This window comes from Typopeltis vanoorti, chromosome 16 (assembly GCF_054136105.1).
Source record: "Typopeltis vanoorti isolate ZY-2024b chromosome 16, IOZ_Tvanoo_1.0, whole genome shotgun sequence".
NCBI classification, from domain to species: Eukaryota; Metazoa; Arthropoda; class Arachnida; order Uropygi; family Thelyphonidae; genus Typopeltis; species Typopeltis vanoorti.
Window position 1 is genome coordinate 69,062,732 of NC_143564.1, and position 14,211 is coordinate 69,076,942.

Consider the following 14,211-nt stretch of genomic DNA (forward strand, 5'->3'; position numbering starts at 1 on the left):
CTCACTCAGTAATTCCACTATATCAACTGATTCAGTTACCTCCCTACCATCAGCAATCCTTAAAATCATTCTGCCTTATACATTTTCTCTTTTACTTGCAGCATATTATAGAAAAAAGTGTTTGGGATTCTCTTTAGCTTGCGTGGCTAATTTCCTTTCATAATCTGCTTTTGCTTTTCTTACCACATTCATTACCCTTCTGGCCTGTGCTTTATACTGTTCATGGGCCTGCAGGTCACCTTTCTCCTTAAATTCCCTCCACAGTTTTTTTTTTTTTTTTTTTTTTTTTTTTGCAGCTCAAGCTTAATGGTGTTATTCATTCATTTAACCCCTACTTGAGTTACTATACGGACTCTAGATATATAGTCAGCCATTACCTCCTTCAAACACTCCTTTACCTCTTCCCATGCACTATCAACCTCCAGCCCTTGCAGTTTTACATGCCATGGCACTGAACCAAGCAATTTCCTAAGCTTGTCGTACTTACCAGTCTGGTAATTCCACATTTACCCTTTCTTAATTGAAAATTCCACACATTTAGCCACCTCCCAGGTTAAGACCTTATGATCACTCTCACCAATTGGTGGCAACATGGTCATATTCATTACAGTCAAATTCTCAGATGCTATTACTAGGTCAAGCACTCTCGAACCCCTAGTATATTCCATTACATGCTGTCTCAGGTAGTTATCCCTTAATAACTGCATAAAATCCAATTCCTTCCTCCCATATGTCCTCTCCTCCTTCCAATCATTGTTATCATAGTTGAAATCCCCCATAATAATTACCCTACTTCCACTCATTGCGTCTATTTGTCTATGCATACTATCTCCACCATATATTCCATCACCTGGTCTATAGCAGCACCCAAACTGTATATTTTGTTCCACTGGTCTGAATCTCACACCAAATAGCCTCAAATGTGCTCTCTTCGCTATCCTGAAGTTCAACTTCAATTCTCCTTGGTGTAGTTCATCAGCTATCATCAATAACACTCTTCCCTCCCCATTCTTTTCTCTCTGTCCCTCTAAATACACTATACCATTCACATTCTATCCCACTAGCTATATCATCTTCTGTCAGCCATGTTTCACTAGTGCTAATAACTGTGGCCAGGAAGAGCCAACCAAGGCCAAAAATTCTTCCTTCTTGTTCCTAATACTCTAATACTTCAGTAAAGATAATAATACTTTAGATTACTGAAATTCATGATACTCCTAAAATCTTTTTTAAAAAAAGCATGTTAATTAATATTCTTCTTTTTAAACCTTCATAAATAAAACTCTTAAGCCTTGTTGTTAAAAAAAAAAGTGCCTGCACCATTGCCAAAAATTGCCTATCCCAGAGAAGGTTCTATTTAGAAAGAAATTGGTAATTTTATGAGTTACTAGGGAAGGCAACTAATAAAAACAGAAAAGTTGGTTCTTGTTGGAGAGTTCAACAGCAGAGTAGGAAATGAATAACAAACAGAGAAATATTTTGGGAAATTTGGAAAAAAGAGCAAAGCTAATAATAATAATAATGGTAAGTAACTACTGGATTTCTCTTTAGGAGATGGGTTAGTCATTACTAATACCACATTTCAACATAAAGATATGCACATTTTCACATAAAAAGAAAAAACAAGAAGTAAAGCAAGTCTTTGACTATGTCATTGTTGATATAACCCTTGGAAGTTGTATATCAGCGTTGTTAGAAAAGATGTGAAGACTAAATTTTGCTTGGAGAGTGGCGAATGACTGGAATGGATTGCCACAAGTAGCTGTCAGCACCCTGACAGTGAATGGGTTCAAGGAGAGGCATGATAAGTATTATGAACGTAAAGGGTAGTGTGGGTCTCCCATGAGGAGTCTTGTAACTCTATGGAGATACCCGTATAATAATAATCATATCTTCATGCTAGCTCAGGACCCAAAAGCATACAGGGGATTTAAAATAGGAAGGATGTGATCAACATTTAGATTTGAGAGAAGAAAAATGAATGTTTATATTGAAAAAAAAAAAAAATTAAAAAGAGTCAAATCTATCAGATAAGCACAGTTCATTGATGATTATTCATGACTTATTTTTAACAGTATTAACAACACCAAACAAACTATTTTATCTATATTATAATAAAACATCCTTTGATAAAACAGTTTGTTTGGTGTTGTTAATACTGTTAAAAATAATTTATGAGAAAGAGTAAAAGTCAAGCAGCTTTCAGAGGTCTTAACTGTAAGCTCAAATATATAATTTGTTGATGAAGGATAACTGTGGTATTCATCAAAATAGAGTTACACGTTACACATAGTTATCTTGGTTGTTGTTTGAATTTCTCACTGTAATACTACACTGAAGATGGTTCATGATATGTGTATCAAAATATCCATTTAATTGACCAAGGTTAATTATACCACATATATTTTGATACACATATCATGAACCATCTTCAGTGTAGTATTACAGCGAGAAATTCAAAAATCAAACAACAATCAAGATACATGGAGAATGGAATATTTTCTTGTATTACTATTTTTGATTATTATCATCATCATCAGACCATGATGGAGTCTAAAGACTCATCATGGGAGGTTCCACGTGAACATATACAGCTTATCACACAGTGACTTAAATGAATTCATTGTCTCTGCACTCAACACACTTTCAGGCAATGCATTCTAATCACCCACTACTCTTGACACAACCACCTACTTCACATCCTCCTTACACAGATACCAGGGATGGCCTCTTATTCCCCTCCTGTCCCCAGTCTTCTATGAAAAATCTCATCCATATTAATCTGGTAATTATCCTTTACCAACTTATGTCTTGATCATATTCCCCTCCTCCTATCCACTAGGCTTGAAATTTACATCCTCTCAATTTGTTTTCATACTCAACATTCCAGACACCCAAAATCGACTTAGTAGTCAATCATCTCTGAACCCTCTTCAACAAATCATTATCCTTTCAAAAACTAGGCAACCAAATATGTGTATAGTAATCCATATTTGGTCTGATCAAAGTTTTTTACAATGGAATCATAACATCCTTACTTCTACATGTCATTGTTCTCCAGATCATTACCACAATCTGCTGTGGTGCCCTCACAATTTTAGCAATATGAATTTGCAAATATATGTTTCAGCATGTGAAATGTTAACTTACATGGCAAGTAACATTTCATAGAAATTTGTCCTCAAACCACTGAGTTTAGTTTGTATATATTATTATTACGGGTATCTCCATGGAGTCAGTAGACTCAGTGAGGGAGACATAAACTAGCAAAACAATATCTGTCATATCTCTTCTTGAATTCATTTACAGACGAAGAACTCACAACTAAGTCAGGCAATGAATTCCACTCATTCACCACCCTCCAGGCAAAACACCTCGTTCTCACACCCTTGTTAACCACACTCTTCTTTAATTTCAAGGGATGACCTCTTGTTCTTCCATCACTATCACACAGCTGAAACATTTCCAATGCATCAATCTGATAAAAACCTTTCAGTAATTTAAATGTTCTATCATATCCCCTCTTCTCTGCCTATCAACCAACCTCTGCAATCGACAAGCTCTCAATCTATCAATGCAGGGAGAATTTTTTACATCACTCACCAACTTAGTCATTCTTCTCTGAACCCTCTCCACAGCCTCCTCATCTCCAAGGAGTCCAGGTGACCAGACCTGAGCACAGTAATCCAAATGTGGAAGTATCAACGCTTTATAAAGGGGAATAATAACCTCTTTACCTCTGGATGTCAGTGTGTTCCTCAACAACCAAGTAATCCTGTGTGCAATCTTGAACACCATAGCAATGTGTCCCCTGAACTTCATCTCCTTATCTACCAATACCCCTAAGTCCCTAGCCTCATCAATCTCTTGGAGTACTGTTCCATCAATGTAGTACATAGCTGGCAATCTTTTAATCCCAAATGCATGACTTTACACTTTTCCACATTGAACTGACATCCATTACCTTTTGCCCATTCTACCAGCTTATTTAAATCATCTTGCAAACTTTCAACATCAGCTTGATTTTTTTTATTGTGCTACCCAACTTTGCATCATCAGTGAACAACTGAATATCTCCCTTTAAGCCATTTTCTATATCATTTATATACAAATTAAACAACAATGGCCCAAGCACAGAGCCCTGAGACACACCACTGGTCACCTGCCTCATCTGGACTCTGCTCCTCCATACACCACCTTCTGGTATCTCTCCCTGAACCATTCTCCTATCCATATCACCAATTTAGTATCCATTCCCATCTGCTCCAATTTGCGTAACAGTATTCCAAGGGGTATCCTGTCAAAGGCATTAGCAAAATTCAGAAGTATTACTGTGTAGCCAGTTCCTTTGTACAACGCAGATGTCATTCTATTATAAAAAGTTAATAGATTGCCAAGGCAGGATCTACCTTTAACAAAACCATGTTGGCCTCTATAGAGTATCATATCCTGATCCACCCATTCTTGAATTTTGTCTTTAAACAACTTTTCCAATACTTTTACCACTACTCCTGAGATGGTGATTGGTCTGTAATTCACTACCACAGTTTTACAGCCACCCTTATGCAAAGGAACCACTTTGCCTAACTTCCCTAGGGACCATACCACCAGAGTTCAAACTTAAGTTAAATATCTAAGTAAGAGGGGTTGACAATTCCTTTGCACATTCACACAACACCCGAGCTGATATTCCATCTAAACATACAGCAGTGTTTGCATTGAAATTTTGCAATATATTAAATACCTCTGATTTCTTACCTTCAATTCTCACATTAGTTATTGCTACAGGTACAGAGATATCCTCACTTGGGTGATCACTCAGTAACTTGACTATTACATATGATTTTGTCACCTCAATACCATCAGCACCCACTAAAGTTATTCTTCCAAAGTCATTCTGCCTTTTACTTGCCACATAGCAGAAGAACTCTTTGGGATTACCCTTGATCTCATTGGCTAAGGTCTTCTCATAATCTGATTTAGCTTTTCTTACTATGCTGGTAACCTTCTTAGCTTGAGCCTTGTAATGCTCATGGGTGTACTGATCACATTTCTCCTTGTAAATTCTCCATAACATTTTCTTTTTTTGCAGATCAAGCTTCATACTACTGCTCATCCATCTAATGCCTACCTTGTTTGTCTTCCTGACCATGGGGACACAATCTGATATTGCTTTCCTCAGATACTCGCTGATGTTATCCCGTGCACTGCTAACATCTTTCCCCTGCAATATGTTCTGCCATGGGATAGCTGCAAGCTCACTCTGCAGCTTGTTATAATTGCCTAACCTGTAGTTCCATACATATACCCCTTCTTAACAGAAAAATCCACAGATTTTGCAACCTCCCAAGTCAATACCACATGATCACTTTCACCAATTGGAGGTAACGAGGACACCTGTCTTATGCATATATCCTCTGAACCAATAACCAGTTCCAACACTCTCATACCATGTGTCCCTTCAGTTATGTGCTGTTTCAAGTAATTATCTCGTAGATGTATGAACCCCATTTCCTTTTTGTCACGTGATATTTCCTCCTTCCAATTGATATCACCATAATTCAAATCCCCACAATAATCACTAAACCTGTACTCATTGCACTAATTTGCTGATGCATGAATTCAATATCTCCCCCTGTACCCCTGGCCTTTAGCAGCATCCAACTGTATATTTGGTTGCGTTGGTCACTATTTCACACCAGACCACCTCAAATGAACTCTCATTCACATGTCTATCATCTTGATATACTACTTTCTTTGGCTGCACCAAATCAGCTATCATCAACAGTACTCCTCCACCTGTTCTATCTTCTCTATACTCCCTGAAAATACTCTCCCATCACATTCAATTCCAGTGACATCTTCTGCTGACAGCCAAGTTTCGCTAATGCCTACAACTTTTGGTGAGATTGCACTGATAAATGCCAAAAATTCTTCTCTCTTATTTCGAATGCTTCTTGCATTGATATAAAAAAAGTGCAGATTCCCTCTAGTTCTTGTTTAGAACTGATATAAAAGTCACTAATTTCAGTAGTCCCATGCTGATTTTTATCCTCTCTCTTCTGCAATTTATTCTGCGAATAAGGATGAATAAATATACAATAACTGCTAAAATATCTTTTAAGTTTCTCTCTCTCTCTCTCTCTCTCGCACTCAACCTTTTCAATATTAGTTTCCCTGCCCAATTACTTCAACTTGTTCAGAAAACAGTAACTTCTTCAATCGCTTATAAAGCCCATCTCTAGCATACAACTGTCTTTTTCCTTCAAACACACTCCAGACATCAACAAATTCCAGACCTCTTTTTTTTTGCACATTCTCGAAATCATATCATTCATTATCGTCGCTCGTCTACTTAACTCGTAATTGTCAAAACGAGGCAACACACACCATCCTCCCATTGACACTTTTCCTCTTCACAATATCTAACAATGTTCTTAAATCTTTTGCTAACCGATTTGTACCACCACTCAGGTCATTTGTACCCATCATAACTATCATCTTGTCTGCTTCATGCCCTCTCTTTATTGCCAAAGCCACTCTTTCTATTGTCCCAAAAGCCAAGCGCTCCTCAGGCATACCACTATCCATACCCTTAATCATAGAATCACCATATATCTTACCACTCTTAACTTCATTCAAGTCCACACAAGCATCACTCATGGACTCATTTTCAATGCTATTCAGCATGACTTTCCCAGTTTCATTACTCAATGCTCTTTTACTTAACCCCACTCCCAACTCTCACGACATCTCGTTTCTTCTAGACTTCTTGTGATTTTATTTGGTTGACTCCCAATCACTCCCATACTATTTATTACTTCATCATTCACCAAAGACTCACCCATACGTAATCCTGTTCTAGTTACTTCAGCTAAAGTAATCTCTATAGTCTTAATTTCTTTGTTTAACACATTAAACCCAGTTTTAACTTCCAGTATCTCCTTACTGAGCACTTCCAATTCCTCATGCAGAAGATGAAGGTCATTTTTCATTTTCATGAACTCTCACCGAAATTCTTTCGCTATGGTCCCGATGTCAGCTTCTATTCCTAAACGCTCCAGCCTATCCCAATACTTCTCACATACGTCGACATTTTTGTTCTTCTCATTTAGTCAGACCGACCACAGATCCTTCACATTCTTCGGTGCATACATGTAGCAGTTTCCGCAACGCATCCATTGCAAAAAATCTAATGCTGAGCCAGCCTTTCATGTACAAGTCCTGTGTGCCGCTGACGTACGTTTCTTGTTGGACGCATCTTTACACGTTGAAGTATAATAAATTTAGTTTAATCCTTTATACAAGTGTAAGCAAACAAAGTTTGCTCCTGAAAATATCTTCAGGACTGAGGTAAGGTAGTGCAACACCAGGAAACTCATAGCAAAGGTAGACCATGCTAACATCAATCCTATCTCAGTATCTCCCATAATGCAAAACACATCTCCTTGCAGATATGTATAATGTTATGCATTAAGGGAAGGGCCACTACCCAGACCAGTTTCAACCTTTATTGAGGTCTCATCAGTGGGAGCCAGGCCCTGAAGTGGAGATACCAGGACAGAAGCAATGGAAAAGTCATCTTTACCTATAGGAGTTGCCAAAAGGTGTGCCACCTTATTATTAAATTAGTTTGGATTTAGAAAAAGATGTTGAAAGTATATTTTACACTTTGCTTCTGCCTTGGTATCTCCACTTCAGGATCTGGCTCCCACTGACGAAACCTCAATAAAGGTTGAAACAGGTCTTAGTAGTGGTCCTTCCCTTAATGCATAACATTATACATATCTGCAAGGAGATATGTGTTACATTATGGGAGATACTGAGATAGGAGTGATGTTAGCTTGGTCCACCTTTGCTATGAGTTTCCTGGTGTTGCATTACCTTACCTCAGTCCTGAAGATATTTTCAGGCACAAACTTTGTTTGCTCACACTTGGATAAAGGATTAAACTAAATTTATTATTGTCTAACCAAGTGCAAAATAAACTTTCAAAACGTTGAAGTTATGAAACGAACAGAAGCGTAAACACAATATATACAACACAGTTTCAAACAATAACACCACTGAAGGTCACTTGTATCTAATCGATGCACAACTGCAGCACTATTTGAGACAAAAAGCCCACTATACTTAAATTTAAAAACACGTTTTCTACCCTAACTAAACACGACCGCCACATTCACCAAGGACACCAAATGAATAATATCAGGAGTGGGATTTGAACCCACGCCCAGAGAACTAGATTGCAACCTGAACGCAGCCCCTTAGACTGCTCAGTCATCCTGACTGCTAAATATGCTATATCCTGACTGATATATATTTCAGGTTCCGAATTCACCATCACTCCAAAATTTCAGGTTCCAAACACCATCACCTACAGAATGTTCATCTCCTCCACTTCCTCTAAGATGTCCAGTTTGCCATTTTGTAGCACACCTTATACTTTACTACAGTGAACTGGTAGCCCCATACACTTGCCCATTCATCCAATCTATTCAAGTCCTTTTGCAAGGCATCAAAATCTGTTCTACTCCTCATAGCTCTCCCCAACTTTGCATCATCTGCAAACAACTATATATCACCATTCAGGCACTTTCCAATGTTATTTAAATATAAATTAAACAACAATGGTCCTAAAATCCTACCCTTGGGCACATCACTAGTGACTTTCCTCTTCTGTGATATTGTCTCCCACACACACAACTTGCTGATACCTATCAAACAGTCAATCTCCAATCCAACACACACTAACCTACCATCCACCTCCTCTGTTCCAATTTAATTACCAGCTAGTCATGTGGCAATCAATCAAAGCCCTCTGCAAAAATTTTAATATACTACTATGTATGGACCCCCCCCCCCCGCCTAATGCATCTGTCACCTTATAATAAGTAAGCAAATTACTAAAACATAATCTTCCTATAGCAAACCCATGCTGCCCAGGAAAGAGAATTCTGCTGCTCTCAATCCAGTTCTGAATCTTGGTCCTCACTAGCCTCTCTAACAACTTAACCACAACTTCAGACAAGCAGATTGACCTATAATTCAAAGCCTTAGTCTTATCACCCTGTTTATGAAGCAGAACAATTTTATCTCCTTTCTGCTCTTTTGGAATTTGAGCCAATCTAAGACTCATGTTGAAGAAGTATGTTAAAGCTGTTGTTAATCACCTGGAATATTCTCTCAAGACGTGGTGATATAACATCAAGTCTTAGAGCCTTAATCACATCAAGTTTACTCAATTGCTCAATATACCTCCTGCTCAATAACCATCAGTGGCTCTTTTGCCATTCTCACTGCTCTTGAGATCTACATTATGTTATATTCATAAGGATAGCATACCTTATGGAATTGCTCATTTAAGAATGCTACTATATCCTCCTCAGTGGTTATTATGCTACCATCATCACTAACCAACATCATTCTTCCTTCTACTAGCCACATATTGAAAAAATTCCCTAGGATTTCTTCTAGCTTCATTTTCTACCTGCTGATCATACTGTACCTTACCAAGCGAATCACCTTTTTTGCTTACTCTTTATACTCTTCATGTAATTGATTGCCACTCACCATGTGCTGCCTCCGCAATGCCTTTTTCTTCCAGAATGAATGCTTTACTTCTTCAGTCATCCATTTTAGACCTACCTTATTTAATCTCCTGATTCTCTTGGAATAGACACACATTGCCTCTATCAGACAGTTCCTGATTAGGGACCAAGCAACATTGATTTCCTTCACATGTAATCCTTATTTCAAGATATAGCTGCATGCCACCTTCTGAGTTTATCATAATCACCCACTTTATAGTTCCACATATAACCCTTTGTCACAGAAGTACTAATATAGCTGGCCATCACAAAGTGATCACTTCGTGGTGACTTTCACCAACTGGAGAAAGATGTGACACTTCAATTTACAATAATATCTTCTGATGCCTATATAGTACTAAAACGGATGACTGAAGAAGTGAAGTTTTCATTCTGGAAGAAAAAGCCATAATGGAGGCAGTGCAAGATGAGTGCCAATCAGTTATATGTTCCAATGTCTGATCACCCGTGTAGCTCAGTGGAGATGGCATGCTCCTTCCATAGTGCTAAATCGACTGAAGAGAGAGAGTGTCATAAGTTCAATTCTAGTCGCCGCCTAGAGGAACTTTTATTAAGCCTTTTTTTGGATGGTTAGTCGATCTTTGGCATAGACAAACAGATTTTTTTCCTCCCGGAAACTCAAATTTTTCAAGCCGTAAAACTCAAGAAAATAGACCGTAGAACCCACACTATTTTCAGACAGTAAGCATATTGTTAGGATTAGGGACCACAAGATTGTGGCACTTGTCAGTTATCTCTCTTCACCAGATGCCATGTATAATTAGTGACAGTCTTGGGCCAGCTATCTCTGATTGGCTACTGGTGGAGATTAAACTTTGCCATTCGGTCTCCAAAAGATAGAGAGGGCTAAAACAGCCTTGCCTACTCACTATATGGGAATAAAAGGCATTAGCTTTTTTTTATTTTTTAGATCTTCTGATGAGATAATCAAATCAAATCAAACCCTGGATCTTTGTGTACCCTCTGTTAGACAGTAGGTAACAGAGGGTACACAAGGATCAAGGGTCTTGGATTATTACCACTAACACCTCTTTAGTTTGCTTACTCCTCTTATTTAATGCTTCAATCACCCTGCTCATACTACCTCCCAGGAAACAAACTTTGTGCATCTTTTCATTCATCACACTTCTAATTATTCAATCCCCATACAGGGCTGAATCATTCAATATCTCTTTCAAAAGGCCAGCCATCTTTCATCCATTTCTTTCTCACATTTCCATTTAAATCTGTAATTCTCCTCAGTTCAATTCCTCATGCCCTTAATCTCTTGCCTCACCTTTATCAACTTCACTTTCATTTCTTTAATTACAATTACATTTTCATTACCTTGTGTGTTCTCTGTTTTATCACTTGCCACTGCTAATACACTGCCAGTTTCACCCGCTGTCTTACCACAATTGTCGGCTGCACTGTCTTTCATGCACTCAAACATACCATCAGCCCTGCTTACTTCCACAGCTACATTTATGATCTTCTACTGTGACTTTTGCCTGCTACCACTCACATTCACAGACACCTCAATCTGTAAGCATGTTACACTTCTTGCACACCTAAACTCTCTCATCTCTGTTATTAATCCTCTCCACATAGTTATCCTCAATCTCTCCCTAAACATACATGTTACATTCACAGCAGCTCACCAGTTTTAAAAAACTACGCCATCTGCATTTGTCTTTTGCACCGATCCACTCATTGCTCCCACTGATGAGATCTCAATAAAGGTAAAACCATAATGGGATATTAACTCAATTAATGTGCAGTTATTAACCTCTATATACAAGTAGCATAGTTGTGAAGATATCAAACAGGCAAACTTTCTTTGCTTACACTTGGATAAACAATCAAATGATAAACTTGCCAAGAATATACTTTCTTAGCAAGTTTAATATAATTTATAACCAAGTGAAAAAAAAAAATTCTACACTATGTACTGATAAGCCTGTATCATTTTTATATGAATGTATATATTTCATTAAATCATTTAATTCACATTTAAATTACACCTAATATTAAAGTTTTGAGCAGCTGAGACATAATTAGTTGGTCAGAGGTGGACTGATGAACTATTATTATATGATCACCATTGGTCCAGGACAAATGGGTAATTCAAGAAGTCTGTAGAACCAAATGTATCAGAAAATCAGCAGTAGACCTGTAGTACCTACCATGGGGTATCCTCTGTACCTCTTGAGGTTACATATTTGATGATGGTTCATCAAACAAATATCATTAGACCTTTATGTCTGATGATATCAGACCTTTATATTGTCAGAGACTGATTGTAAGAGGTCCTTACTGTTATACAAACTCACTAAACTGTGCCTTAAACCATTCAAGGTTTTTTTTTTTTTCACTAATCACACTTTCAGGCAAAGCATTCCAGTTACCACCTGCCTGCTCCTCACATCCTCTTAACACACCAGGGATGCATTAGGAGGATGTGACGAGCAGTCGTTCCATCTTATGTGAGGATTGTTCCATCTTATGTCATTCTATTTGAAATGTCTTCCACATTAAGAAGATTAAAAAATCACTCACTAACTTTTGTCAGTTATTAAAGAGAAATGCTTTCCATTTAAATGTTAACCTCTGTTGTTAATTTCTGCTGTGTAGAAATCCAGTACTCGTATAGTTTTCTGTGATATTTTTTATCAGAGAAAACCATACACCTGATGAAGTCTGTTCTCAGACGAAACGAGTTGTGTGTATTAATAAAGTTTTTTTTATTCAAAACCTCTGTTTTCAGTCATTAAATAAATTTTAATATATTATCAAACCGAGTAAACTTTCAATTTAATAATAATATATATATATATATATATATATATATATATATATTCACAGAAAAAATTTTTTAGTTTAATAGAAAAGAAAATACATACTTTTTCCTTCTACTATGCCGCCTATGTCTATGCTGCACATCTGAATCACTTCCATTGTCACCACTCTGAGAACTGCATTTTCAGAAAATCATTATATAAAATATATATTCTTACATATATACACACAAAAATTAATCACTATATATTTACACAATGTTGAAATATATATGACAACCAATATATTTTGAGAAAAAGTAAACTGCACAAATCTCAATAAGCCCATGAACCTTCATATGGCTCTGATTACAGTTTCACTCTTCTAGGCACTCTCCACCAGTTTGTGATGGTATGAAACAGGTGTTTTGAACCATTCTTTCTTCAACATGACTATTCAGTACTGGTTTAGTGCATTAGTCTACCCTATAACCACACTTCCACTTCCTCTAAAGGTCTTCTATTAGGATGAGAGTAGGATCCTGCAGAAGACCATTCAAACTTTTTCACATAATTTTCCTAAAATATTGTATGTTACAATAGCACCTGCATTATGTTGAAAGAGACAAGAGCCTGTTCAATAAAATTGCCACAATGTTTAGCAACATTATCCATAAATATTGCAGATTTCTTAGTATTTATCCTTTCCCAGGAACACCACAAGCAATGGTTCAAGTTTTGTGGGGGAAGGGGGTGGATGTTCTGAAGGAACAACCGCAGAACATTCCTCCCCTCCCCACACACAAAACTTCATAGATGGAAAGATACATTTATGCATAAGGTACTCTTTAGACATTTGCACTGAACACCCACACTCAATGATCAGAAAAGAGATTAGCATGACAATAGCTTATGCAGAACATGTAGGGTATCCTACTATTAACTTGAATCTCTGTAGACGACTGTGGCAGATTTCCATAGACCAGAAGAGCATTCCGAGAATCTTTTGGGTCTTAAATTAGCTTTCTGAGTCTTTTTCTAATGTGGCACCCTCACATTTCTATCAGTCAAATCACATAATGCTTACAGTTGATTTTGTATCATTTAGTCTTTTACCAATACCAAGAATAGATAAGCTGATATGGCATCTTATGATAACACTTCCTTTGAAGTGAAATTTTTCTCCAAATAGCACTGAAAATATACAGACATGTAGTGTAGTGATAGGAGGATATTTACTTGCTGAGGCTATGTGTGACAACATGAATACATATTAGATATCATTCTAAAGCAAAGGGCAACCTAATACTTATATTTCAACACAGCATGTGCATATGCACGCACACACAAAATGCAGCATATTATATATGCTGAACCACATAATACTAATAAATACCTAAACTCTCTATCTGACCTTCAATTGTGTTCCAGCAGGTTTCAAATATCTTATATTCTTCTTTGGATGAATATTCTGTACAACATAAAAAAATCCATCTGCCCACAAACTCTATAACTAACAGCCTTTTGAATGTTTCTGCATACAACTGCTGCTTGATTAAATGTACATATGGCAGTAGTCATCAGTGCTTGTATATTTTTGGAAGTATAAAGTTGGCAGTGACATTTATATTTACCACTTCTTCAGTATCTTACCATTCTACATAATATATTTGTGGTGTGACTGAGTGTGCAGATAGTAATACTTTCATAGGAATCTAACTTTAGCATTCCATGTTTAGTGCTCATGCAATGTATGTCTACAAAGGCTAACTGACAGTGGTGAATTCTCCATTCTCCATGCACGCTCATTAATTGAGAAAGAAGTACTATTTATTTGTTAATAA

The 14,211-nt window shown here is 37.1% G+C and overlaps 1 protein-coding gene across 1 annotated transcript in view; it reads right to left on the reverse strand.

Annotated features, from left to right (window-relative positions):
• Window positions 1–14,211, reverse strand: part of LOC150098108 (band 4.1-like protein 4) — a 637,189-nt gene that overhangs the window by 193,608 nt on the left and 429,370 nt on the right. The window contains exon 18 of the mRNA XM_090406685.1: window positions 12,494–12,565. Coding sequence (XP_090262811.1) covers window positions 12,494–12,565 — 72 coding nt within the window. The remainder of the gene's footprint in view (window positions 1–12,493; window positions 12,566–14,211) is intronic.